At 42.4% G+C, this 25,344-nt stretch overlaps 2 protein-coding genes across 2 annotated transcripts in view; one reads left to right on the forward strand and one right to left on the reverse strand.

The window, feature by feature from the left end:
- The window catches only part of LOC149449665 (uncharacterized), a 41,828-nt gene extending 36,636 nt beyond the window's left edge, over positions 1-5,192 (forward strand). Inside the window, exon 4 of the mRNA XM_089692928.1 lies at positions 1,833-5,192. Coding sequence (XP_089549054.1) covers positions 1,833-1,996 — 164 coding nt within the window. The 3' untranslated portion in view covers positions 1,997-5,192. The remainder of the gene's footprint in view (positions 1-1,832) is intronic.
- A 13,681-nt stretch (positions 5,193-18,873) lies between these two features.
- EEIG1 (estrogen-induced osteoclastogenesis regulator 1) overlaps positions 18,874-25,344 on the reverse strand; it is a 112,431-nt gene continuing 105,960 nt past the window's right edge. The window contains exon 12 of the mRNA XM_089692929.1: positions 18,874-25,164. Coding sequence (XP_089549055.1) covers positions 25,119-25,164 — 46 coding nt within the window. The 3' untranslated portion in view covers positions 18,874-25,118. The remainder of the gene's footprint in view (positions 25,165-25,344) is intronic.

A 25,344-nucleotide genomic window follows, 5' to 3' on the forward strand; every position in this document is an offset into this window, starting at 1 on the left:
CCAACTGAAAAAAATAAATTTTAGTCTGTCTGGAGCAGTGTGCTAAATAAGAACGGCAATGGTATGGTTGGTTCTGTTTAACATGTTAATGCAGAAATGTATGTATGTATCTACCTATCTCTAAAGAGCCTGATTCATCATGTTGCTTCAACTCACTCCAGCCAGAACCTTTATTTTTAGATGGGTTCGGGATAGTTAATTAGTTTTGGTAAAACAGAATGCTCTACTTTTGCTTGGGTTTTAAATGCTCTCTGTTTTTACAGATACATTTAAATATTTAGATGCCTGGATACTATTGCTGCAGTGGTTCGTCATTTGGAGGAGTTTGACAGTTTGTCTGTTTTAATCCTATAAATGCAGTGTGCTGCAACCGTGTGCAATGCACACGACTAGGTTAAGATTAGCTGGAGTATTGCATGCCAAATGTGACAGGGAGGATAATTTTTGCCACAGCTATGAAGCAAAGCATCACTGCCACAGCATGTACACCCCAGGCCTCTTCCTTTGCACCTTTAAAGTGGCTGTAAACCATTGTAAATGAACAAAGCATTTCCCTCCCTATAGTGTGTACTACCTTCAATCTAAAGAACCTACTGTGGTTCCCATCTCTTCTGTCTTCCCCCTACTATCTGCATGAGTTACTTGTGCCAGACAAAGCCGCCACAGCAGAATCCAGCAGAGGGTGATTGACAGCCTCAGCTGTGCATGTTTCCCTATGAGATTGTGTAGAGGGAGGTGTGTCCATTAGGTCTCAGATTACACACAGCTTTGCCCTCTGTGTTGTACAATGGATGATGTCAGATCCTGGCCCCCTGCCTTCTAAAGCACACATTTTAAACATCATCTCTGAGATCTAGGAGACTGTGAAGGAGAGAGGGCTACAGATAAACAGGTACAATGTACGTAGGAGTATTTGTTTAATCTCTGTATCTCCTGAGGTCAGTCACTTCACTGGGTATAAGGATTTACAAGCACTTTAAGAAGGGAGAGGGCAGGTAAAAATGTCAACAGCCTAGCTTTACCACCCTCACTCAACTGCAATGTTAAATAAACTCTCGTAGGTTTATCTTCTTTCTGTGCTGTCTTAACCCCAAACCTTGTTGCTTTGACAGAAAGTAAGGAATTTTCCCTCATGGGAATAAATATGGCAAAAAAAATACTGGCAGGGGCTGTAAACCTTTCTCGCCCTGGGTAGTTGTTGTTTTTTTTTTTCTTCCTTTTATCAATGGATAGATTCTCCCAAATGGTAACACAGATGGCAGTGGAAGGTTGTCACTTCCCACTCCATCTCAAAGAAAAAGTCTGAATATAAAGTGATCTACGAAGCACTATAATTACAAATGATAATACTACCTGGAAGGCCTCTTTAGTATTCCTTAGAGCAGAACAAAACTCTCGGCAATACTCTGTTTTTACACCCTGCTCACTGAACTTTATTACACTCTGCAAATAAACAATTCCATACAGTTACCTAACACCATACTTGGCCCATCTGCTGGAGGATCATGTGAATGCTGTTCCCTCAATGAAGTATCTTCAGGCAGAGACACTGATTGGCTGGCTTTGGCTCAGTACACTTTGTGTATAGTGACAGCTGTCACATGGCATCCCCTGCCCCACAGCCAAACCAGGCATGCTAGGTAAGTGCATGTAGCTTTTTTAAGTCACACAGTATATGTTTGCACAGTGTGTGCAGGTAGGGTAGATGAAAAGCACTAGGTACTGCTGAGAGTTCGGGTCCACTAAGTGCTATTGCAGCTTCATGAATCAGACTCAATGTCATCAGATAATGAGCTTCTTCTGACCACATTTATCCTTTTTTTGCTTCCTAGGAGCACGCTCTCTGCACTCCATGCAGAATCTGGAGGGAAGTCAGGTCAGCCCAGAACCAAAAATCTGGTTCTCTGTTTGCTGCCCAATCAGGAAGAAGCCAAAGGAAGCCCACTTGGCAGACAGTTACAGTGACCTGGACACTACAGACTACTTCAAGGTGTAGCTTGATAAGATGGGATTGTGTGTGTATCTATCTATCTATCTAGTGTGTGTGTGTGTGTATATGGTTGTAGCATACTTCAGTGATTTATGTGACCCATAAAGAAACGAAGTATCAGTTTTGTTGCTTTGTTTCTTTATGGATGAAATATACATTATAGTTACATATTTAGTCTGGCTGAAAAAAGACAAACGTCCATCCAGTTCAACCATAGAAAAAAAATAAATTATAATTCTATACCCACAGTTGATCCAGAGGAAGGCAAAAAAAACCCCCCAGCAAAGTACGATCCAATTTGCTCCTGCTGGAGAAAAAAAAAATTCCTTCCTGATCCCTCGAGAGGCAATCGGATATTCCCAGGATCAACTTTACCTATAAATGTTAGTATCCAGTTATATTCTGTGTATCTAAGAAAGAATCCAGGACTTTTTTAAAGCAATCTACTGAGTTGGCCAGAACCAACTCTTGAGGGAGTCTATTCCACATTTTCACAAAAAAATTTTTTCACTCACTGTGAAGAAACCTTTCCGTGTTTTCGAGATTAAATTTTTTTTCCTCCAGACGTAAAGAGTGCCCCCTTGTCCTCTGTGATGACCTCAGGGTGAATAGCTCTACACCGAGTTCACTATATGAACCACTGATGTATTTATATATGTTGATCATATCCCCCCTCAATCTCAAGAAAGAATAAATTCAGTTCCTCTGATCTTTCCTCATAGCTGATCTCCTCCATGCATCGTATCCATTTAGTTGCCCTTCTCTGTACTTTCTCCAGTTCCCCAATGTTCTTTTTGTGAATTGGTGCCCAAAAGTAAACTTCATATTCCAGATGAGGTCTTACTAATGATTTGTACAGGGGTAATATGATATCTCTCTCTCTGGAGTCTATACCTCTTTTAATACAAGAGAGGATTTTGCTCGCTTTAGAAACCGCAGCTTGGCATTGCATGCCATTATTAAGCTTGTGATCTACCAGAACTCCCAGATCCTTCTCCACCATTGATTCCCCCAGTTGTACCCCCCCTAGTATGTATGATGCATGCATATTCTTAACCCCCAAGTGCATAACCTTACATTTATCAACATTAAACCTCATTTGCCACATAGTTGCCCAATTAAACAGTGCATTGAGGTCAGCTTGTAAGTTGAAGACATCCTGTAAGGACGTTATTCCACTGCACAGCTTGGTGTCATCTGCAAAGACTGAAATGGGATTTTTAATCTCAGACCGTATATCGTTTATAAATATATTAAAAAGTAAGGGTCCCAACACTGAACCCTGGGGTACACCACTGATGACCTCAGACCATTCAGATTATGAATCATTACCACTACTCTCTGAATACGATCTTTTAGCCAGTTTTCTGCCCATTTACATACAGATTTTTCCAAGCCTGTAGACTTTACCTTACACATTAGCCATGTGTGGGGAACTGTGTCAAACGCTTTTGCAAAATCAAAGTATACCATGTCCACCGCCACCCCTCTGTCCAAGGTTTTGCTCACCCTCTCATAAAAAGAAATCAGATTTGTTTGACAACTTCTGTCTTTCATGAATCCATGCTTAAAATATTTTTTTTCCAGCAAGAACTCATCTATGTGGTCTTTTTATTAAACTCTCCAGTATCTTCCCAACTATAGAAGTTAAACTAACAGGTCTATAATTACTTGGTAAAGATTTTGACCCCTTTTTAAATATTGGCACCACATTGGCCTTACGCCAATCCAATGGTACTATGCCAGTCATTAAGAGTCCCTAAAAATTAGAAACCATGGCGCTCTGTGTGTCCCTGAGAAATTCTATTTTGGTCGTGTTTACTTTTTATAGTGTTTGATATTGTTTGGTTTTGCAATATTTATATCCGTTTTATTTTTGCGTTAATTTTCCAAGTTGTGATTCACAATGTTTATAATCCTGTTCATTAACATTATCTTTTACATTAATTTGTATAATATCTGTAATTTTTTTTATTTAACCATACTTTTAATTTCAATAGCACAATTTTATATATAATTTTTAAGGTCTGGCTGCCTACAGTAACTTTCAATATGAATTATTTTATTTAATATCTATTACAAAATCTCATAAATATAGTACATAAGAAATTATTTATAATTCTGTCTTGTACAATCGTTTGTTAATCAGCCCTGAAGAAGAGGATTCAGATCTCCGATATGTCGGCTTCCATCTTGAATCTTTAGTAAACATTTTAGACTGCCCCAAATGTCGTCTTGATTTTTTTTTCATGTATCTTCTTTGAATATAGGAATTGTCCTTCTTGTTGGGGTGAAGCAGTTTGTGAACTTGTACTTTTTACTCGTTTTTAAAATACAGGAGAGATCTGTGATCCTAACTTAACTATAGTACAGCCCACATCCTCCAAGATTTTTTTTTTCTCTTTTCAGGTTTTAAAAGCTGATATTTACTTTGCTTCCTGTTCTGATACCCATCACCTTCCCAGTGGGGGGAAAAAAGGCCAGCACTCTTACTAATTTTGTTCTTTTGCATGCAGTTGTGAATTGACATTTCAAGGATACAAACCTCTCTTATCAGGGTTTTAAAAGGGCAGTATGGACAAAGATTTTTTTTTTTTGTTTTGTTTTTTGGCCATACTTCTCTTGTAGGTCACAGGAGTGCACTTACTTTTGCTCTCCTGTGACCCAGAGTCAGCCCATAGTAGGCTTTTGCCCATTATCAGCTGATGTGGCAGAGCTGCTCTAGGCTCTGGAAGGATCCCAACATTCTTGTCAGGATCCACCCAGCTGCCTGATTAACAGTTGGTTCTGTGTCTCATGTGGCTGAGAGCTGGAGCCAGCTGTGCCTGCCCCCTCTCCTCCCTGTCACTCCAGTAAGCTGTGGAGAGAGGTGAGGCTTTACTATAAGCTTCTCCACCGCTAATCACGAGCAATCACGTGATTGTTTCATTCTCAGTTTTAGAACATTGCACTCCTGCGTCAGCATAGAGGTGGGTATGTTTGTTTATCTTTTTTTTAAAACCCTTACTTCCTCTTTAATGTGTAATATCTGCTCCCAGATAGACAGGAATAGAGAAGAAATCTCCCAAACAAACAACAAAAGAAACTGGCAAATGCGAACACTTCCCCACTCTATTCAAAATGAAAACAAAATATTTGGCAGAGGCTAGGCTTTACTGTTTGTTTGAAAAAATTTTTAATTAAATTTTGCATTTGGGATTCACTGTTGATGTAGTTTTTGACTGGTTGCTATGGTGTATTGCACTTCTTGCATCATCCCTGCAGATATTTAACCTGTTCGACCAAATGGTTGTAGTCTAGTGGTTGCATAATTAATCATTATCTCATTGTAGCGTGGACGGAGCAGCAGATATTCAAACTATCACCACTGGTGCCCCTAGGGAACGGTGTGTGTGTTCACATAGCGTGTGTTGCAAGGAGGCAAGCTGCTGGGAGCTATTTCAGCTTGCTGTGTACACGTTCTCCTATGGGTGGGGTGAGTGTTCGGTATGCTATCAAGGCTCTTGTTCTCAGTTGCTATCAAGGCTCTTGTTCTCAGTTGCTAACAACATGAAGACATTCGATAGGCAGGTTGTTCTAAAAACAGGTGAATGCCGCCTATCCTTTAGTGTTGGCACAGCAAACAGCACAGGTTTACACTGAGGGTGCTGCTCTGGAACACAGACAGCTGGGATTCGGTGATGGTCAGGCACTCCTAGTACTTTTGTCCTACACTGAGCACCAGATCGCTTTGGATAAAAGATGTATTGTATACAGTATATTCATCAAATTGGTCTTTAAGGCCCAGTTATCCTTGCAGGATTCAATCCTTGGGGCTTATTGTGACAGTGCTTACGTGGAAAGGGGAGAGAGTTAGTCTTCCTCACAGACAGAATTATAGGGGAATTTTTTTTTCAGTCCCAGTAGCTGAAGTGAGTTGCAGGGTAGCAAAAGGAAGTATAAGGTGCTGGTGGGGCCATCTTTTGAAATGAACCTGTGTATTTATACTTGCACTTTAGTAGAGATCTGAAAGAAATACATAAAGCACAACCATACTCCAGCACAAAACATTACCATTTTGCAGGAGCTTCCTGTAATACAGACTGGTCGCTGCCACTCTCTTCTTGTGCAGGGTGACTGGTCTTGTGTCTGCCCCTTCCTCTGGTTCTCTGAGGGCAACCTGTAATGGGTGGAGCCTCCGGGGTCCCTCCCACAGCTCTGAACAGACTATGTGCAGCACTGTGATGTCACTGCTAGTTTTCAAAGTAATAAAATTGACTTGCCTGTAAATTCCATATTTTGGATTACAGTACAGGATACAGGCTTTCTAGATCCTCAGTTATAGGCTGCTATCTTCAGGTGATTGTCCAAAGGCAAACTATTGGACAAAAACCAAGGAAAAATGAAAACGGGGTTACACGGGCTAAAACCTAACCTCAACAATGTATTTACTCGTAGAAAATATACGAAGTAAAAATACATTGCATCGGGGATCCGGTGATAACCCCCAATCGTGAAAACCCTCGCCCACTCCAGGCACGGAGGAACCTCCCACAATAGACACCGATGGTACCAAAGATGTCCCCTGTGTGCACACAGCACCCGCACCTCCCAAATAGGGACCCAACTCTCCCGCCCCCCCCCATCACTCCTGGAAACCCCAACCACCCCTCAACAATCCCTCCAAGCCCCCCAGCCAAGGCAAAACCAAAAAAACCCCGAGAGCACCTCCCAAGGTACCCCAATGCTCCTCACAGACCCAACCAACCACCCCCCTCCCTCAGAAGGGAAATAGTGGGCTAGTGTTATACCTCAGCTCCCTTATCGCCACCTTTACCCCCCAGACCCCGCTAGATCAAATATCCATCCCCCAACATACCTATAACAGGACAATGTGAAACTCCTCCAGAAAGAGGCCATGTTGATCTTTCTGTTGGAGTCTGACTCCTAAAGGACTCAATAGTGAATTGTCTTTTACAATGTTTCTTATAAGCCAGTTGGGATCTCCCTAGATCTTGGAATTTATAGTGATGTGTTTGGCCATTTTTAAATGGTCCGATTGTTGGCTCATTGGACCCTATGCCCTATAATATTAGGGTATTGTCTGTCTATACGGTCAGGTATTACCTAGGAGATAGTATCCCATACATATACAGTTGTGTTCAAAATAATAGCAGTGTGTTGAAAAAAGTGAATAAAGCTCAAAATCCTCCTAATAGCTTTTATTTCCATACACACAAATGCATTGGGAACACTACACATTCTATTCCAAATCAAAACATGAAGAAAAATATACCAAATTTGTGTTGTTCCTCTAAAAAAAATTGAAGAAAAGTGAATATTAGACTGTTCAAAAAAATAGCAGTGTTTGTATTCTTCTTTACAAACTCAAACATTCACTATATAAACTGAAAAATGTTTGAAGATTTTGCTTTCCTTTGAATCACTTAATATTTCGTTGTATAAGCACTGTTTGTGAGAACTGCTGTACATCTGTGTTGCATGGAGTCAACCAACTTCTGGCACCTGTGATCAGGTATTCCAGCCCAGGATGATTGGACTACATTCCACAGTTCTTCTCTATTTCTTGGTTTTGCCTCAGAAACTGCATTTTTGATGTCATCCCACAAGTTTTCTATTGGATTAAGATCCGGGGATTGGGCTGGCCACTCCATAACGTCAATCTTGTTGGTCTGGAAACAAGATGTTGCACATTTACTGGTGTGTTTGGGGTCGTTGTCTTGTTGGAACACCCATTTCAAGGGCATTTCCTCTTCAGCATAAGGCAGCATGACCTCTTCAAGTATTCTGATGTATTCAAACTGATCCATGATCCCTGGTATGCGATAAATAGGCCCAGCACCGTAGTATGAGAAACATCCCCATATCATGATGCTTGCGCAACCATGCTTCACTGTCTTCACAGTGTACTGTGGCTTGAATTCAGTGTTTGGGGATCGTCTGACAAACTGTCTCCGGCCACTAGACCCAAAAAGAACAATCTTACTTTCATCAGTCCACAAAATGTTGCGCCATTTCTCTTTAGGCCAGTCAATCTGCTCTTTTGGCAAATTGTAACCTCTTCAGCACGTTTTTTTTTTTTCAACAATGGGACTTTGCGGGGGCTTCTTGAAGATAGCTTGGCTTCACATAGGCGTCTTCTAATTGGAACTACTCACAGGTAACTTTAGACCTTCTCTGATCTTCCTGGAGCTGATTGTTGGCTGAGTCCTTGCCATTTTGGCTATTCTTCTATCCATTCGAATGGTAGTTTTTCGCTTTCTTCCACGTCTTTCAGGTTTTGGTTGCCATCTTAAAGCATTTGCGATCATTTTAGCTGAGCAGCCTATCATTTTCTGCACTTCTTTATATGTTTTCCCCTCTCCAATCAACTTTTTAATCAAGGTACGCTGTTCTTCTGAACAATGTCTGGACCGACCTATTTTCCTCAGAATTTCAGAGAGAAATGCACTGTAACCAGCATGGCATGTACAACATTTGCTGCCTTCCTTCCTTAAATAAGGGCAATAATTGCCACCTGTTTTTCAAAGAATGAATGACCTCACTAATAGAACTCCACACTATTATTTTGAACATGCCCCTTTCAATTAGTGATTCAATTACACAGAATCGGCAGCATGCATGTCATGACTGTTGGGTCTGTTGGATTTCTATTACTCTACTACACCTGCTAGTAAATTATTTGCCATGTAGAAATATAATTTCTACCAAAAACAGTGATTGATCAGGTTAGTGATGTCTGACTGCTATTATTTTGAACACAACTGTACATTCGTTCCCTTCCCCCTTGTCATTCAGTGAAATAGTTTTGGGAGGTTTTATAGTCATTGTGGCTAGCCTTCCAGAGATGATACAACTATGTATATAGCCATTGGGCTGAACTGATGTGGACAGTGCAGGCAGCTTCTTTGCTTTTCTTTTTGTTTTTTCCCCTCCCCTTTTTTAATGGTATTGTGAGGTGAACTATATGCTTTCCTTCCTCCCCTCCCTGATCCAATTTACTCTTTTCCCATCTTCCCTATAAATGTGAATGACAGGTGCTAAATGGAAGAAGAGTTCCCTTTTTAACTGATTTGAGGGTGGATACCTCTGATGATATATCAGTAATGACTGAAACCTGTCTAACCAATGGCTCTGAAGAAGTCCTGGAAGTAGGCGGGACAAAACGCATCAGCGTGGTCACATGCCCCCTCCCTCCATTCCCCTCACGTCACCTCCACACCGCATGGTGCCTTCACAGGACCCCATAGGACTCTACCAGCATGGATATGGCATCCTGTCCATGATGCACGGACGGCAGTTACCATTGGACTACTAGCAGGAGCCTCCACAGGACATGGCCACAATACTGGGACTACAAGCCGCGATTTTGATGCACAGGACCTTGGTGGTCCCATCATACGGTGAGTACTGGTGATGCTATCCAGGTTATATCAGCTGTGCAGGCTTGCACAGGCTGGACTGGCCATACACATCAAGGTTGCTGTGGCAGATACTCATATTTTACCGCTGATTTTTTTCCCGCTGGCTGCATTACTACCCATGTCCTCATGTTTACGTGAGGATTGGATTCCATCCTGGAGGCTTACTCTCACTAAGTTTTGTGGCCCGTCCATGCCTGGCCATCAGCCTGTTTCCACTATTGCAGGCTGTTTGTAATAATACCCAACAGAACATTTCCACTTGTAAACCATGATTAGGCACTGAATCAGATGTTCCACAGACATATCTTTCTTTCCTTTGGATGGGCCAAACCAGACTACACTTTTTTCTAGTACACTAGTCACCTGCTACGAAGGGCTATAGCCTCTGAAGTCCAAATGAACCATCATTTCTTGCAGGGTCTCACTAGTTCATTATAATGCTCATGTATTGAGGTTGATTTTCACTGCAGGTTATCATTATCCATAGGAATATCCCAATTTCCTGTTATAGGTGTGTTGGGGGATGGGATATTCGATCTAGCGGGTCTTGGGGGGGGGGGGGGGGTAGGGGGGCGATAGTGGGCTAGTGTTATAACTCAGCTCCCTTACTTCCCTTCTGAGGGAGTTGGGTCTGGGAGCATCATTGTGGGAGGAGCATTGGGGTACCTTGGGAGGTGCTCTCAGGGATTTTTTGGTTTTGTTTTGGTTGGGGGGGTTGGAGGGATTGTTTAAGGGGTGGTTGGGGTTTCTGGGTGTGGTGGTGGGGGGGGGGGGGTGAGTTGGGTCCCTATTAGGGAGGTGCTGTGTGCACACAGGGGACATCTTTGGTACCATCGGTGAGTGTCTATTGTGGGGGAGGGGGTTCCTCCATGCTGGGGGTGTAGGGGGCTTTCACGATTGGGGGTGATCACCAGGTCCCCGATGCAATGTGTTTTTACTTTGTAAGTTTTCTATGAATAAATACATTTTTTGAGGTTAGCCTTTCAGGTGTGTAGCCTTTTTTTTTTTTTTTAAATGTTTTTATTTTTTTTTTAATTTTTACTATTGGACATGCACCCCTTAACACATCCCTAGAACCCTACCCCACTCTGTGTGATGTCAGTTTTTTTTTTTGTTTTTTTTTAGCAAGTGCAGGACACAGATCATTGGATACCCAATGGTGGGCAACGAGAGGACAAGAAAGAACCTTGCAGTCATAAGCTGCATCTGCAGAGGCTTGTACATCCATGTGGTAGAGCTTGGAGGAGGTTATGAACTCAAGACCAGGTGGTGGCCTTATGAAGTTAAGCAACAGCTGCCTGATGGCATAAGCATGTAAGGGTAGAGGAAGTAACGGACATTTTTTACATGTCAAAGTATAGGCTCTGACAATGAGCTGTCTTATCCATCTAGCAATAGTGGTCTTAGAGACCGGGTGCAGTTTGAGATGTGGCAGAACTAAGAGTCTGCTTATTTGTATAGAGGCTGGGCCTTTCAGATGAACTTTAACAGTTTGACTACATCCAAACAATTTCCTTGGAATGCTGGGGAGCAGGGTACAAGAAGGTAGGGTTGTGGTCAGATGAGACCAAAATCGAGCTCTTTGCCGTCAACTCAACTCGCCGTGTTTGGAGGAGGAGGAGGAATGCTGCCTATGACCCCAAGAACACCATCCCGACTGTCAAACGTGGTGGAAACCTTCTGCTTTGGGGGTGTTTCTCTGCTAAGGGGACAGGACAACTGAACCGCATCAAAGGGACAATGGACGGGGAAATGTACCGTAGAATCTTGGGTGAGAACCTTCTTCCCTCAGCCAGGGCGGGTTGTGAATGGGTGTTCTAGCATGACAATGACCCAAAACACACGGCCAAGGCAACAAAGGAATGGCTCAAGAAGAAGCATATGAAGGTCCTGGAGTGGCCTAGCCAGTCTCCAGACCTTAATCTGATTGAAAATCTGTGGAGGGAGCTGAAAGTTCGAGTTACCAAACGTCCGCCACCAAACCTTAATGACTTGGAGAGGATCTGCCAAGAGGAGTGGGCCAAAATCCCTCCTGAGATGTGTGCAAACCTGGTGGCTAACTACAGGAAATGCCTGACCTCAATACTTGGTGGCAAATCCCTTGCTGGCAATTACAAAGTCATGTTTTGTGAAGGGGATCAAATACTTATTTCCCTCATGAACATGCAAATCAGTGCATAATTTGTTAAACATGCATTTCTTTTGAATTTGTTGTTGCTATTCTTCTCTCAGTGTTACAATACACCTACCATTCGATTTTTAGACTGATCATTTCTTTGTGAGTGGGCAAACATTCAAAATCAGCAGGGGATCAAATACTTATTTCCTTCACTGTACCCCTGTCCTTTAAGACCTGGGCTTCAACAGCCATGCCTTTTTAAAGCTAGATACTGAGAAGCAGGATGGTACAATGGCTGTAAAATAGCAGGACTGGCCTGTTTGGGAGAGTCCAGAGGGTGTCTCCTACGAGTTTGATTATGTCTTTCTGTGTACCAGGTTCTTCTGTACCAGTTTGGTGCAATAAGAATCACTGTTTTCTTCTCTTCCTCTGTCTTGAGTGCTCCGCAAGACAGATTCCGTCCCTGGGGGACTGCATATATTGACCTGAACGGAGTCCCTGAGATTACCAGAGCATCAGATGCCAGTATTAGAGAATCCTTGATCCTGGCCCTAAATAGGGGTAACTTGTTGAACTTGGAGGCCAGGATGGGGTCCCCCATTTCTAACATAGGAGAATCAAGAGGTGTATACGGAGGGACTATTTCCCATGATCCCATGAAATGTTCAGGATGCGAACAAGAGAGATTTCTTGGCAGTGGTTTTCTATTTGAGAATATGGTCAGACTTACTACCTTCACTGTTGCCTGACTCCACCCTGATGATTGATATAGGCTATGGTCTTGACATTGCCTAATTGTACCCTGATTGGGTGTCCCGAGAGAGAGAGAGTGTGTCAGACACCCCATGCTTCTTGGCCTAGAACACTCTACTGCAAACAGAATTGTGTATTGGCGGGAATTCTCATGAAGAATCTGGGGGGTGATTTTTGATCTTAAGGTGTGAGATCTTAGAGAGAGAAACTTGTTTGGAGCCAGGAAGCCCCTTACCTGGGCCACATGTAAGGATGAGGCCTAAATATTCCAGATATCAGACTTTTGGAAGTTGATTACCCATCCAAAGGCCTGAAGAATCTGGATAATCCTGGATGTTTGCAGACAGTTGTGAGGGGGATGAATCCTTCAAAAGAAGGTTGTTTAGATTCCCTGTAACCTGGATGCCCTGGGTTCTTAGGAAGGCGAGGTGGTGTCCTTGTGAATACTTTGTCATATTGCCATTCGTCCTGTCCTTTACCCACCTCATCAGGGTTTCAGTAATTTGCAATAGGAGACAAAACACTTCCAATTTGGGTGCAAACGGGAATTTGTAGATAGGCAACTTTAATTTTAGAGTTATTTCCCTTGTCTCTGAGAGGAAATAACTGATTGACACTTGTAAACACAGAGGTACTTGTTGAGGGACCTTAGGCCAATGATAGGACCAATACCTCCATTGTGTTTTGGTTCAAGGGAAGAAAACGATAAGAGGCGTTTTTAAACTTTAATTTGTATCCCTTTGAAACCATAAGTCTGGGGGAAAATATGGAGGTCTTGTGAAGTGGATGTACAGTCGCGTACTAAATGGGGGTGCGGTTTTACCAGGTGACAACTCTCAGGGGTGCTGTGGCTACTTGAATTTTTTTTGCCCCACACACTATGGCCACAGCACTTCCAGATTGCTTCAAAATTTTTCAGAGGGGGGGGGTTAAAAAAAAAATACAAGAAACAAAAAAATCTTCTCCAGGTACAGACACAGTAGGTATGCCACTGGATACAACCAACAGGGGCATGTGCAAAAAGCTTTGCCAGTGTCCAATCACCTGAAGGTAGTAGCCTATAACTCTGGGTCTATGAATATCATGCCTGTGTCCTTTATTGTATGATTTAAGATAACTGGGTTTTGCAATGGCACACAAATGTATTTAAATATATTTCTCAGTGGTCACAAGAAGATGTAGAGTTTTTGTGTCTTAGAAAGCTGGGGCCATCAGATTGCCTCTGTGAGCCTGTTTCATAGGTGTAATAGAGACCAAATATTTAGGGACCCACCAAAAATGCCAATGTTTTTTGGCAAAGTGATGGTAAGTCTAATTGTTTTTTCATAAAACCGAGAATAGTAATATAATTCACATGTATTTGCTGTTTACTTTCATACTTTTGAAAGTCACCCGACTGCACAGAGCCGCTGTGAAGTCACTGCTATGGGGGAGGAGAGGTTTATCTTTTGCACTGTGTCCCTCTTGCATGTGCAATTGTAGTACAGAGCTGGAGTGCGCACATAGAGGGGATTCCCACAGGACTCTATATATTTCCCTTGTACCGCCAGGATCTATGGAGTGGGGAGAGTGTCAGCAGGTGACACTTTCAAAAGTAAACTGAGGAGGAACTTTAAAACAGCAAATGCATGTAAGTTAAATTAGCTTCACTTTATTGCTGGCAGCAGTATTGGCTGAGTATTGGGGATTATATGATTATTGACCGTTCATGCACCCAGCACTGTTGCATAGGGGGAGGCAAACCTCTTCTCTCCTATTGGCTGAATGGTGGAGAATGCAAGCATGACCTGTGGGTGGGGTTGTCCTCCTTATTTCTCCTGATGAAATGGCAAATTATATTTCACCTAGTAACAATATTTATGCCAAGAAGTGGAGTTGGACTACAATCAGAATCTCCCAAACTGCCCTGAAAGCTTGGATCTGATTGGTGACTTTGCTAATAATACCACTGTGCATTGGAGTAATTTCCCAAAGGGGCAGTTTTAACAATTAGTTTGATAGGCTGCAATGGTATCACAGACAGCACTAGATAATTCTTTAGGGCCAGTTCACACCATAGAAACGCAGTCTGGATGCATTCCAGAACAGTTTCTGCATGCACATTTTTGATGCATTGCAGTGCACCCAGAGTTTCCCGTTTTTGTTTTTCTACTGTTATTGCTATGTGTTCTGGTATGTTTTTGATGTGTTCCAGTGCAGAAAAATATACAGCATGTTCTGTTTGCTGTACTGAAATGCACTGCAAAAACTTTGCCATTGGAATCCATGTAACCTACTGTTCATGTGTTTTTGATTCAGAAAAAAAAAACCGCACTGACCTGCATTTGTGAACCAGCACTTCATGCCCATGATCTGGCTTTGCTGTTCCTTTTGACTACTTGGTAAAAGCACATTCTGGTGTAGTGTGATTTCTGTGATATTGTAATGCTTTCAACATTTTGGTTGATTTAATTGATTGGTTACAGCGAATTCCTGCTACATCATAGATATACAGAAGATAAGTGGGAAATCTAACAAACATACTATTGTGAGGCAAAAGAAAAAGTGACTTATGTGGAAGTGAAAAGTGGCCTTTTATAAACACTGCACACCATTCATATTGTGCTTGCTTTTGCCGATATCCTCCAGTGTAATTTACACATAATTGAGGGTATGAAACAAAGTCCAGTTCAAGCGTCATCCCAGCAACCAATACTGAGCAGGTACAGTGGAAATTTTCTCTGCAGTGAATTATGCTTCCTTTGTATGTTTTTATCTTGAGCGTTTTACAACTGAAATAATGTAGGAACATTCCAACACTACAGAAGGGTTAAAGGGGTTTCCTAAAATCTACTTTAGTAAGAGGATTAAATAAGCAAGAGTCACTTTTTCACTAGAATAGGGATACAATATAATCAAAGGCCAGCTCTGACCCTGTATTTGCATATTTAAAGTGGTTTGGTCACATGCCTGAAGCAATCTTCCAAATTAAGACAAGCAAAGTTGAGAGTACCTAAAGAGGAACTTCACTCAGGTTGTAAAAAATTTAAAGTCAGCAGGTACAAATGCTGCAACTGCTGACTTTTAAAAACAGATACTTACCAGTCTATGCAGTTCATTGCTGTCTTTTTTGCAGCTCATTCTTCTGATCTCCAATGCTGCCACTCTGGATTTTGGAGCTGGCTGTGACCTCATGATGTCTCACAGCTGGCTCTCTACACTGTGTGCATGAAGGCATGTCAGTGCAGGGAGACTGGCTTTGCAACCTCCTGGGATCTGAGATATGTCCCAGAAGCTGCAGGTAACAGGCCAAATGTATACAATTGTCATTGCCTAGGCCAAGAATGAGGAAAAGGGAGGAGGTACCTGTGGGGGGAGCTGCAAACGTATTAAAGGTCAGAGAGAGGAAGAGAGTGGGCTGCACTTTCCTTTTTGGATAAGTGCTGGTTCACATACAGTGGGGAAAATAATTATTTGATCCCATGCAGATTTTGTAAGTTTGCCCAGCAAGCAAAAATTCAGAAAAAAAACACGATACAAATGTAATAAATTTGAGTTGCAGTTCAGTGAGTAAAATAAGTATTTGATTCCCAAGCAGAACATGACTTAGTACGTGGTGGATAAACCCTAGTTGGCAAGCACAGAGGTAAGACATTTCTTGTAGTTGGTTATCAGGTTTGCACACATCTCAGGAGGGATTTTGGTCCACTCTTCTTTACATATCTTCTCTAAATCCTTGAGGTTTCTTGGCCGACGCTTGGCAACTCAGTTTCAGCTCCCTCCATACATTTTCTGTAGGATTAAGGTCTGGAGACTAGCTAGGCCACTCCCATGACCTTAAAGTGGAGCTCCACTCACAAGGCGAAGTCTTTGTCCCCCGCTCCCCATTAAGGATTGATACCTTTGGGGAGCAGGGTGGGAGTAGGTACTTGAATTTGGCAGGTACCCACCCCCACTTCCGCTGCGATTGCTTAAGCTCCTACTGTGTAGTTCTGGGCTGATCCCTTACTTTTCTCATGATCGTGCTAACCCAGTGTTTCTCAACTCCAGTCCTCATGGACCCCCAACAGGTCATGTTTTCAGGATTTCCATTATTTTGCACAGGTGATTTGATCAGTTTCACTGCCTTAGTAATTACCACAGCTGTTTCATCTGAGGGAAATCCTGAAAACATGACCTGTTGGGGGTCCATGAGGACTGGAGTTGAGAAACACTGTGCTAACCCCATCTGCTTACCCCTCGGACACAGCGGATCACCAATACACGGAAAAAGCCGAAGATGTTGGCTCGGTCATGTGATCAGCTGTGTCCAATCACAGCTGATCTCATGTAAACAGGGAAATGCCGGTTATCGGCATATCTCTCCCCCCAAGCTGTCACGCTGACAGCTCGGGAAGAGAGGAGAGCCAGTAATCGGCATTCTGCGGAGGGGGACATGTACACAGATCATCAGGGCACTGATGATCAGTGTAGCCCCAGCAGTGCCACCTGTCAGTGTCCATCAGTGCCAGCTCTGTGCTCATCCATGCCACCTGCCAGTGCCCATCAGTGCTGCCTATCAGTGCCAATATGAGTGCTGCCTTTCAGTGCCCATCAGTGAAGACTGTCAATGCAGATCAGTGCCACCTACCAGTGCCTCCTCATCAGTTCCACCTATCAGTGTCCATCAGTGCAGCCCATCACTGCAGCCTCATTAGTGCACATCAATGAAGGAGAAAAATCACTTATTTACAAACTTTGAAAAGAAACCAAAGACCACTGATATGTTTTACAACAAAAACCTTTTTTTTTTAAGAAAAAATAAAAAACCCAGAGGTGATTACATACCACCAAAATACAGCTCTGTCACAAAAAAATTATAAAAATTTCATATGGGGACAGTGTTGCATGACCGCACAATTATCAAAGTGCAACAGTGCTGGAAATTGGCCTGGGCAGGAAGGGGGTATAAGTGCCCTGTAGGCTACTGGTTAAAATACACCTATGACAGGCTCTTCATTTCTTTGTAAGTGGGCAAACTTACAAAATCTGCAGGGGATCAAATAATTTCCCCACTGTATATGCTGATTGGATGTCGTTTGAACTGCATCCGATCCGCATGACATGTGAAATAACATTGCTTCCTATGGTGCCTATTCACATATGTCCAGTGCACTGGTAGTGTGGATTGAAAGAGTCCTGTCCGATTTTTGAGCAGTGTAGTCTGGTTCAGGTACAGATTACAGGCGATTGACTTCTATGGGAACCGTTTCTAAACCGCACATGTCATTAGTTGTGAACAGGATAAAATCCTGACCTGAACCTGATTAAAGCTGACCTGAAATGCTGAACAACTACAGTATCAATTAGCCGTGAAACCTGAAGGTCCGCTTTGAGCTTGCCTTTCCCTTTCCTCTTCTGCACCTATCTGGCCAGTGAGGCAGCCTAATCGAGTTGTAAGCCAGCATGAATGTATGGGGCAACTACCCTAGTGCCAGAGCTTTCAACCCAGTAAATGCTGTAACAGTTGAAATAATACATGATCCTGCAAAGACATCCAAAAGATAACTATGTATTTACCTGCTTACGTGGAGTTCAGCTTTAAGCAGGACATATAAAACAAAATATGAGCACATACCTTTTCAAAAGTGCAGCTGCATCTGTGGTTTACTACTTGGGTGACTGGCTGATCCAGTACAAGGATGCAGATTAGGAGGATGACATCCTTTCAAAGGATAAGTTTGCCTCTCCCTGTTCTGCTGCCTCCCTGTGACAGCAAGCTGGGGCTCTTCGCCCAGCACTCGATATCACTATTTAAAAAAAAAAAAAAAGGGGGCTGTGTGGGGCTTCACCCTCCCTACCGTGTCATTCATTCACAGAGTTCTGTGAATGGAAGACCTACAACTATCGTCAGCCTTTGAGGCTGTCGGCTTGTAATTTCAACAAGCGACCAGGGCGCTGGTGAGTGCTTTAAGAGGTTCATTGATTCTTCCAGACATTCAGCAACTCCCTGTACAAAATAATAAATGCACTTTTTTTTAACCTGCACAAAGATGTACATTTATTTAATATTTTTATTAAGGTGAATGTATCCTTACGTAATAGTACAAAGAGGAGTGTTTGGGCCCTTAGGTAAAGGATTTGCGGAGGTTGTGTCCTAGTATTACTTTGTGAGCTAAGCTGACACCTTCCCTTCTCTACAGAGGCCTTACAGGAGGTCCAACCCACTAGTAATGGTCAAGAATAGCTTTTATTAAATGTAACCGGTAAAGGTAATCCAGTGTGTTTCAGGGCCAGCCAAAGCCTCCCTGCTTCAGAGAGGAGTAGTAGCTCTGAATTCTGGACTGCTATGAGTGATATTAGTAACTGAAGATCTTCTTTGCAGAAAAGCTCTAGAGTTCTGAGAAAAGAGGAGCCACACAGGAACAGAATTTTTCTTAAAAGTTAAACTGAGGAAAAGCTCACCTATGCTGGTGTCTTCCTCTAAGATGACCCCCTCCCTCCTCACAAATATTACAACAGTCCATTACTCAGGCCTGATGCTTGTCAGCAATGGGTGTTTCTATTCTTACAGGTTCACTTTAATAAAGATCATATCAACTGTAGAAGGAAGACAACCAAACGACAAGTATGTTAACCAAAGAAAACTTTATTTTGCCCAAATCTCTCCCAAAGACCTCTGATCACAATTGGAATCAGAATAGCCATTACAATGTAAGAATTGAAACAGGTGAGATGGTGGAAACAATGAAATGTCTCAAGCTTATCTTAAACTCCAGAGAATTAAAATATAGAAGCAGAATCTTTTTTTATTTAAACGTTTTGCCTTATGAAAACTATACACTTCACAATGCTGAACGCTTCTGCGGTATGTGCACCTCTTGGACCAGTCCTCTTTCAAAAATAGCTTTTTATACGTTGTATATATCTTTCCATATACTTTATAAAGTAGAAAACAGATTTTTATGGGAACTTGATATAATTCAATTTAGTAATAAGCAGCACAAAAATAGTGGTATTTATATAGAATTTTAAAGAACCGCCCAGGCACAGTTTAGGCCGAGCCAAAATTTGCACAAGGTTTTTTTTTTTTTTAACTTTTTTTCTTGGAGGTAGGAAGACAGTTACAGAAGTGCTCAAATGTCAGTTATAGCATTTATAGGACATGTATTTATATATAAACTTGGTTTATCATGTTAAGAAAATATAATCTAATATTTCATGCAAGAACTTGCATAAATTCTGTGCGACTGAAAATATGTTTGACATTTTGAAGTGAGTTTCTTTTAGGACAGCTTCAGCAGAGGCTGTATGTGTGACAGTGGTGTACAAGATGTAAAACATTCTAGGAATACATTAGAATCTGTTAAGCTATAATCTTTATATGCCATAACAAAGTGCTATTTCCAGCATTGAAAGCTGGAAGTAAGTCACATGGTGGTTAATAATAAATTGTGTTATTAGCCATAACCATTATTAATTCACTGAATTGAGTCTAATGTATATGTTATAGATTAGATTTTTCCCAAAATTAAAAATGTATCGTATACACAAATTATCTTCCTGCTTAAATATAACTTGCAGTTTTACCTGGAGACCTTTCTTGTCAGTTTAGCTTCTTTACAGTACACATAACATACTTTTAGAGGGATCATGCAGTTAGCGGATTTCTCTGGTCTGTGGCTAAGGTGTGTACTGTAGCAGGTGGAACTTATCCCTGACTAATCTTTCTATGCTGCAGCTGACAGAATTTCTCTCCTCATGCTGTTTTTATTGTCTTGGTTGTGACAAAACCAGACAGTATTAAGGAGTCATCATTGTGCACCACATACAGTTGTGCAAGGAAGGCCTTCAAGATTACACTTTAGTGACCCACAGACATGAGATGACTGACAGTGTCATATCTATAGGCAGTTCCTCCATACACATGTAGGGGCCTAAGTGGTCAGGTTTGCATGTAGCTCTGTCCTCTAATATCCATGGCCTGCCTTAAAGTTCTCATAGATGTTTAATGGGTTTTCTTAATCTGACAGATTTTACATGGTTTTCTAAAACTAGCCAGTTATCTGCAGACACTACTGGCTGTGGGGTAACACAGTTTGGACGGATTAGAAACATTTTATTTGACTGCTATTTTCCCCCTGATCAGCTGACCGCAGTAGTGTCTGCAGTGCACCTCTCCTGTTCTGCTTCACAGGCAATGACAACAGTCATGTTTAAGGATATACTGGTCAGTTTGCCAGCACTGCTGCCAACCTTTTAGATGTAAATATGTTAAAGCAGAAGTATAGCCAAAGCTTTTTCGGATGTATTTCTCCTATGGATCAAAGGAGTGTACTTTGTTCTGCACTCCTGTAACCTGTTGTCAGCTGACTTCACTCAGCCGGTCCAGGCCCTGGAAGGATCTCTACTTTCAAGTCTAGATCCACCCAGATGCCTAGACCAACAGGTGGTTCAGCCTCTCAGTGAGCCAAAGACAGCCTGAGCCAACCACTCCTACCCCCTCCACAGCCTGATGCTCCAGTGAGCTCTGGAGCAGCAGAGCAGAGAGCTGATGGTGGACAGTCACCAGCTCTCTGCTCAGTGAAGACTGGGAGTTAAGCGGTCTTGGTTCAGTTCTTAGAGGTGGCAAAGGACAGATTCAGCTGGGATTGGTGCTGCAGCCAGCTAGGGAGAGTATAGATGTTTGAATAACTTTATAAACCTTGGACAGGCCCACAGGTCAGGATTTGCATGAAAGAGGGCAAAGTGCCAGATTCTCTTTAAGAGAAAGCAAAAGGAGGAATAAAAAATAACGCCCTGTCCAGTTTACACTCTATACCCCTGAATGTATTGTTCTAGAATGTTTTACAGGATAAATTCTGAAGCATTCCCTTTGTGCAAATTTTGGTTCTGGCTTATGACTTGTGATCTGGTTGAAAAGTCCTGAGACTATTACAGCCACAACAGCATTAATCCGAGAGGTTGTAAGATGGGCCTGTCACCTTCAATAAGGTGGCATCTTTGTGTTCTGAATGAATCTTTCCTTCCCAGCCTAAAAATGTGCTGGGAAGAACAGATACCACTGAGGTCTTAAAACACTTTTCCCTTCATGCCTCAGTGATGCTTCCATTTGGAAAAGCAGTTTAGTTGCATTGCCTTTAACAAATGCCCATAACAAATAAAAAACAAATACAGAAAACCTTTGGCACCTCAGCTGCTGCTGCCCTACATCCCCAGCCAAAGAGTGCTGGAAACTGTAGCACCATAACCATATGGGATGGGGCTGAAGAGCCAGAAACCACACCCCCTCCAAACAGCATGCTGGGAGATGTAGTCCAATAGCAGCAAAATCTACTTGTAAAGCCATAAACTGGCTATCCCAAAGCTTAGCTCTTGTGCAAGCTCTCTGTCACCAGGAAACCTCCCAGAATGCAGTAACCTCTCATTACCACACCCAGGTAATTATGCTATTTTTAACGCCAATGAGTTTGACTAATTACTCTTGTACTTCAGTACATCATCCAAAATGAAATCTGAACATTAATCTCTTGTCAAACACACAGGACTTTAGTAAGATGGGAAAATGGTGGTTAGTCAATTCACCCCTCAAGTGCTTAGGATTCAATTAACAGAGGTATTTGCAATTGTTAGGAAAACAGAAAATACATATTACATGCTTCTTAAATTGACATAGAATTATTTGGAAGATTTTTAATGCTCTGAAGAAGAAAAACAACAACTTTAACAATACAAACATTTAAATTCCCTGCACCAACTCCATCGATCATTAAAGTGCCCCAAACAAAAGTGGTCATTTAGTTGGAACTGTAACAGCAGTACAGCGACCTGGTCAGCTGATTCTGAGCAAAGTTCCTTTTTCTATTATATTACGAAGAAAACGCATTCACAAGTAAGCAGGTAGTGGTATAGGTGGCTGGTTTGGAGGGATATTCCAAAGACAAATGTGATTACTCCAGAGGTGATGGGTAACACCTTGTGTGGTGACTCGATAAAGCTTTGTCTACAACAGTTCTTGCAGTACACTCATGCAGGCCATACACAGGGGGAAGGATCAGTCTAACCTTTGACACAACATCAAGGCCATCAGGACTGCCTAGTGACCTCAATTCTCACTTTACCTTCTATCAGATGTTTCTCAGAATGACTACCCCTGACAATACAATTTGTCAAAATACAACAATCACAGAGGGAGAGTCCCCCCCCCCCCACACTGTGTAGTGCGGATGGAAGAATCTGTCCAGCCTGCAGGCTGAGCACAAAAAAGAAAAAGAAAGAAAAAAAAAAAATCTTAAGGTCCAGTTGGAATCACTTGCTAACTAAACATGTAAATATTTTTTTAAAAATGATCAAATCTACTATGGATCAATCAGAAAAGTGGTCCTGTGTATGGCCAGCTAAAGCATGAAGTATGTACAGCATGTACTGAACGCAGCTCAAGCCATAGTATCCAAAAGGAAGGCTTGTTGTATGCCAGCATTGGATTTAGATTAAAAACCAACTCCAGCCAAAACCCTTTTTTCAGTTTTGAATAGAAGGGGAAGGGAAGGGAAGGGTTAAAGGTACGCTAGGACTTTTTTTTGTTGCTACCATTATGATGATTTCCCTCTTTTGCTTTCTCTGTGACACCGGTACAAGCAATAAGGGAAAAGGTGTAACTGGGCAATGAAAATAGAGCTTCTGTCACTTCCCATCCCTCCCTGCACCTGTGACACCCTGTCAGGGGGACACAGGAATGGAAGGAAAATTGTATATGGTAACACAGCCAGCAATGAAAAAAAAAAAAAAAAAACCTGACCGTGGCTCTTCCTAATCTACCCTAAACAATAACAAAAGGTTTTGGCTGGAATTGGGCGTTGAACATGAATATGCTGCAATATCCTAAAAAAAGTACCCAATGAAGGCTGGTCATTACCCCCCCCAAGGCTACAGTATGAGCTGAGCACAGCTAGCTGTTGTACTCCTACCAACCATGAAAGCAAGAACTGTTGTGTACACAGCCTAAACCAAAGCCGAAGAGCCCCTGCAGCTCTCCATATACAACAAAATAAAACAAAGAGAAACAGCCCTGAGCACCAGATGACTCCACAGAAAAATTCACATTGACAATCTAGATTAGACACAGGAATGAAATGAAACACCAGCCTGCTGGCTTTCTGAAATTGTGCAGACATCGCCGTGCGACAGTGAGTACATCGAGCCGGGACTGAACAGGGCTGGAGGCTGGATCCAGACGGAGAGACAGGAGCTGTGCCAGCACAGCTAACCCCTGGTGACAACTGTCTCATAGGCTTCTCGTGTCATGGAATGTCTTAAAGAAAGACTCCAGTACAGAAAAAAAAAAGTGGACCCTCACCATCTGGCCAGACGTCTGAGGGCCACGCTTTTGGGACGCACCATCCAGCTGTGCCTCCCATGAGGTGCTTCCCTAAAACATTTTGTCACAGTCCTGCTGTGTTACATGTACTTCCTTAAGGATTTCCACAGCTCAGCTGTGCTTTGTGACTCCTACCTGCGGAGTCCTTAAGGGTTCAATACAGACCTGCTGTGTCACATGACCCCTTCCAGCGGGTGTCTGCAGTCCTGCTGCATCTTATGGCCCCAGCCAGGGGGCACTATTGGAACAGTCCAGCTGTTTTCATGACCTTGTATAGGGACAAGCCTCTGTTCTGCACTGACTTCTTTCTTTGGGAAAGTTTGGAGAATAACCCAAAGTCACTTAGTTTTCATGTTACAGGAAACAAGAATGGTACCGCGTGAGGAGGAGGAACAAATCATGTAAAAAAAAAAAAAAAAAAAAGGCAAGTCAACCATTCGTTTACTGAGCTAACTACATCCTTCCATCAGGTTGCAATCCAGCATTTCATAATTGGTGTCAACCACTCCAGATTTATCTTCTTTCCAGCTTGGTTAACTCTTATAACAAGTGTACGTCATCCACTGATAAATGTGGTCATGGTTGCAGTGACAGATATTGTATTTTTATAGTGATGTGATTGGTTACAACAGATGCCTGTCTCAGGTGTTTTAAATCACCTAAAAACTGTGAGAACCAATCACAAAACAGCAAGAGTATAGTTCTGCGGACTGCATTGTGGAAAGGGTTGTTGATAGGTGACCTATGCCAGTCACAACATTTGGCTTTACTAGGAAAACAAAGTATCTGCACGCAGTCCTCAGAACTCCCTCATATATTTGCAGTATTTTTGCTTTCTAATAGCTCCTGTAACTTTCCCAACAATATCAGTTAGTGCACCCACGTGGCAGGCTGTAGCAACCAATCCATCAATGTGATGGAACTGAAAATGGGGATGTTACATTTGGGTATTCACTGCCCTTTGCTGAACTGCAACCTCACGTCAGATGTAGAGCCTCAGACTGCTCAAGGTGAGAGCCTAACAGAGCCAAAATGGCCTAACTGAGCATGCAAAGGCTGGAAAAGACAAGTAAAGAGGGAACGAAACAAAAATGGCTGCAGTTGTCACTCAGTAAGACGATGCTTTGTCTCTGCCTTTCTCCTGCTGGAACAATTGGTCTGTTACTACCAAAGAGCTGTGAGCAGAAGCTGGAATTGCCGAGATTCTGGGCTGTTCTGGCCAGATGCCGTCCGATCCTCTCTGATCGGAAGCAGACGAAAACACTGTCACACATTGAGGAGCTCAAACACACTGGATATGTGCACACGACAACTGGACAAGTGCCAGGATGGAACAGGAATAGAAGAAGGGGGACCAGGAGAGAGTCCGATGAAGGCTTCCAGCCCTGAGTGTCTCACCCACCCCTCGTAAGGGAAAGATCCCAGCTTTTCAACCTGGAATGCAGAACTTGGCTTGGAGCCTGGGAGATCCGACTGGACATGCAGCCTCTCTTGGATTTAATGAATCTCAATCACTACGGGCTCAAACACCCCAGCAGAGACTCTGAAAAAAAGCAAAAGACAATCAGTACTGAGAATTATGTAATTTCATAAGCATGCATAGTCTTGTAAAAACTTTAGACTTGTATTTCCAGATTGGAGTCCATTTAAAGCTTTACTTAAAATCCAACTACAAATTTATAGTCTCAACAACTGCTGCAGAGCTAGATGCCCTGCAGATCAA

This window comes from Staurois parvus, unplaced genomic scaffold (assembly GCF_062004578.1).
Source record: "Staurois parvus isolate SC_StPar_1 unplaced genomic scaffold, SC_StPar_1.0 ptg000608l, whole genome shotgun sequence".
NCBI lineage: Eukaryota > Metazoa > Chordata > Amphibia > Anura > Ranidae > Staurois > Staurois parvus.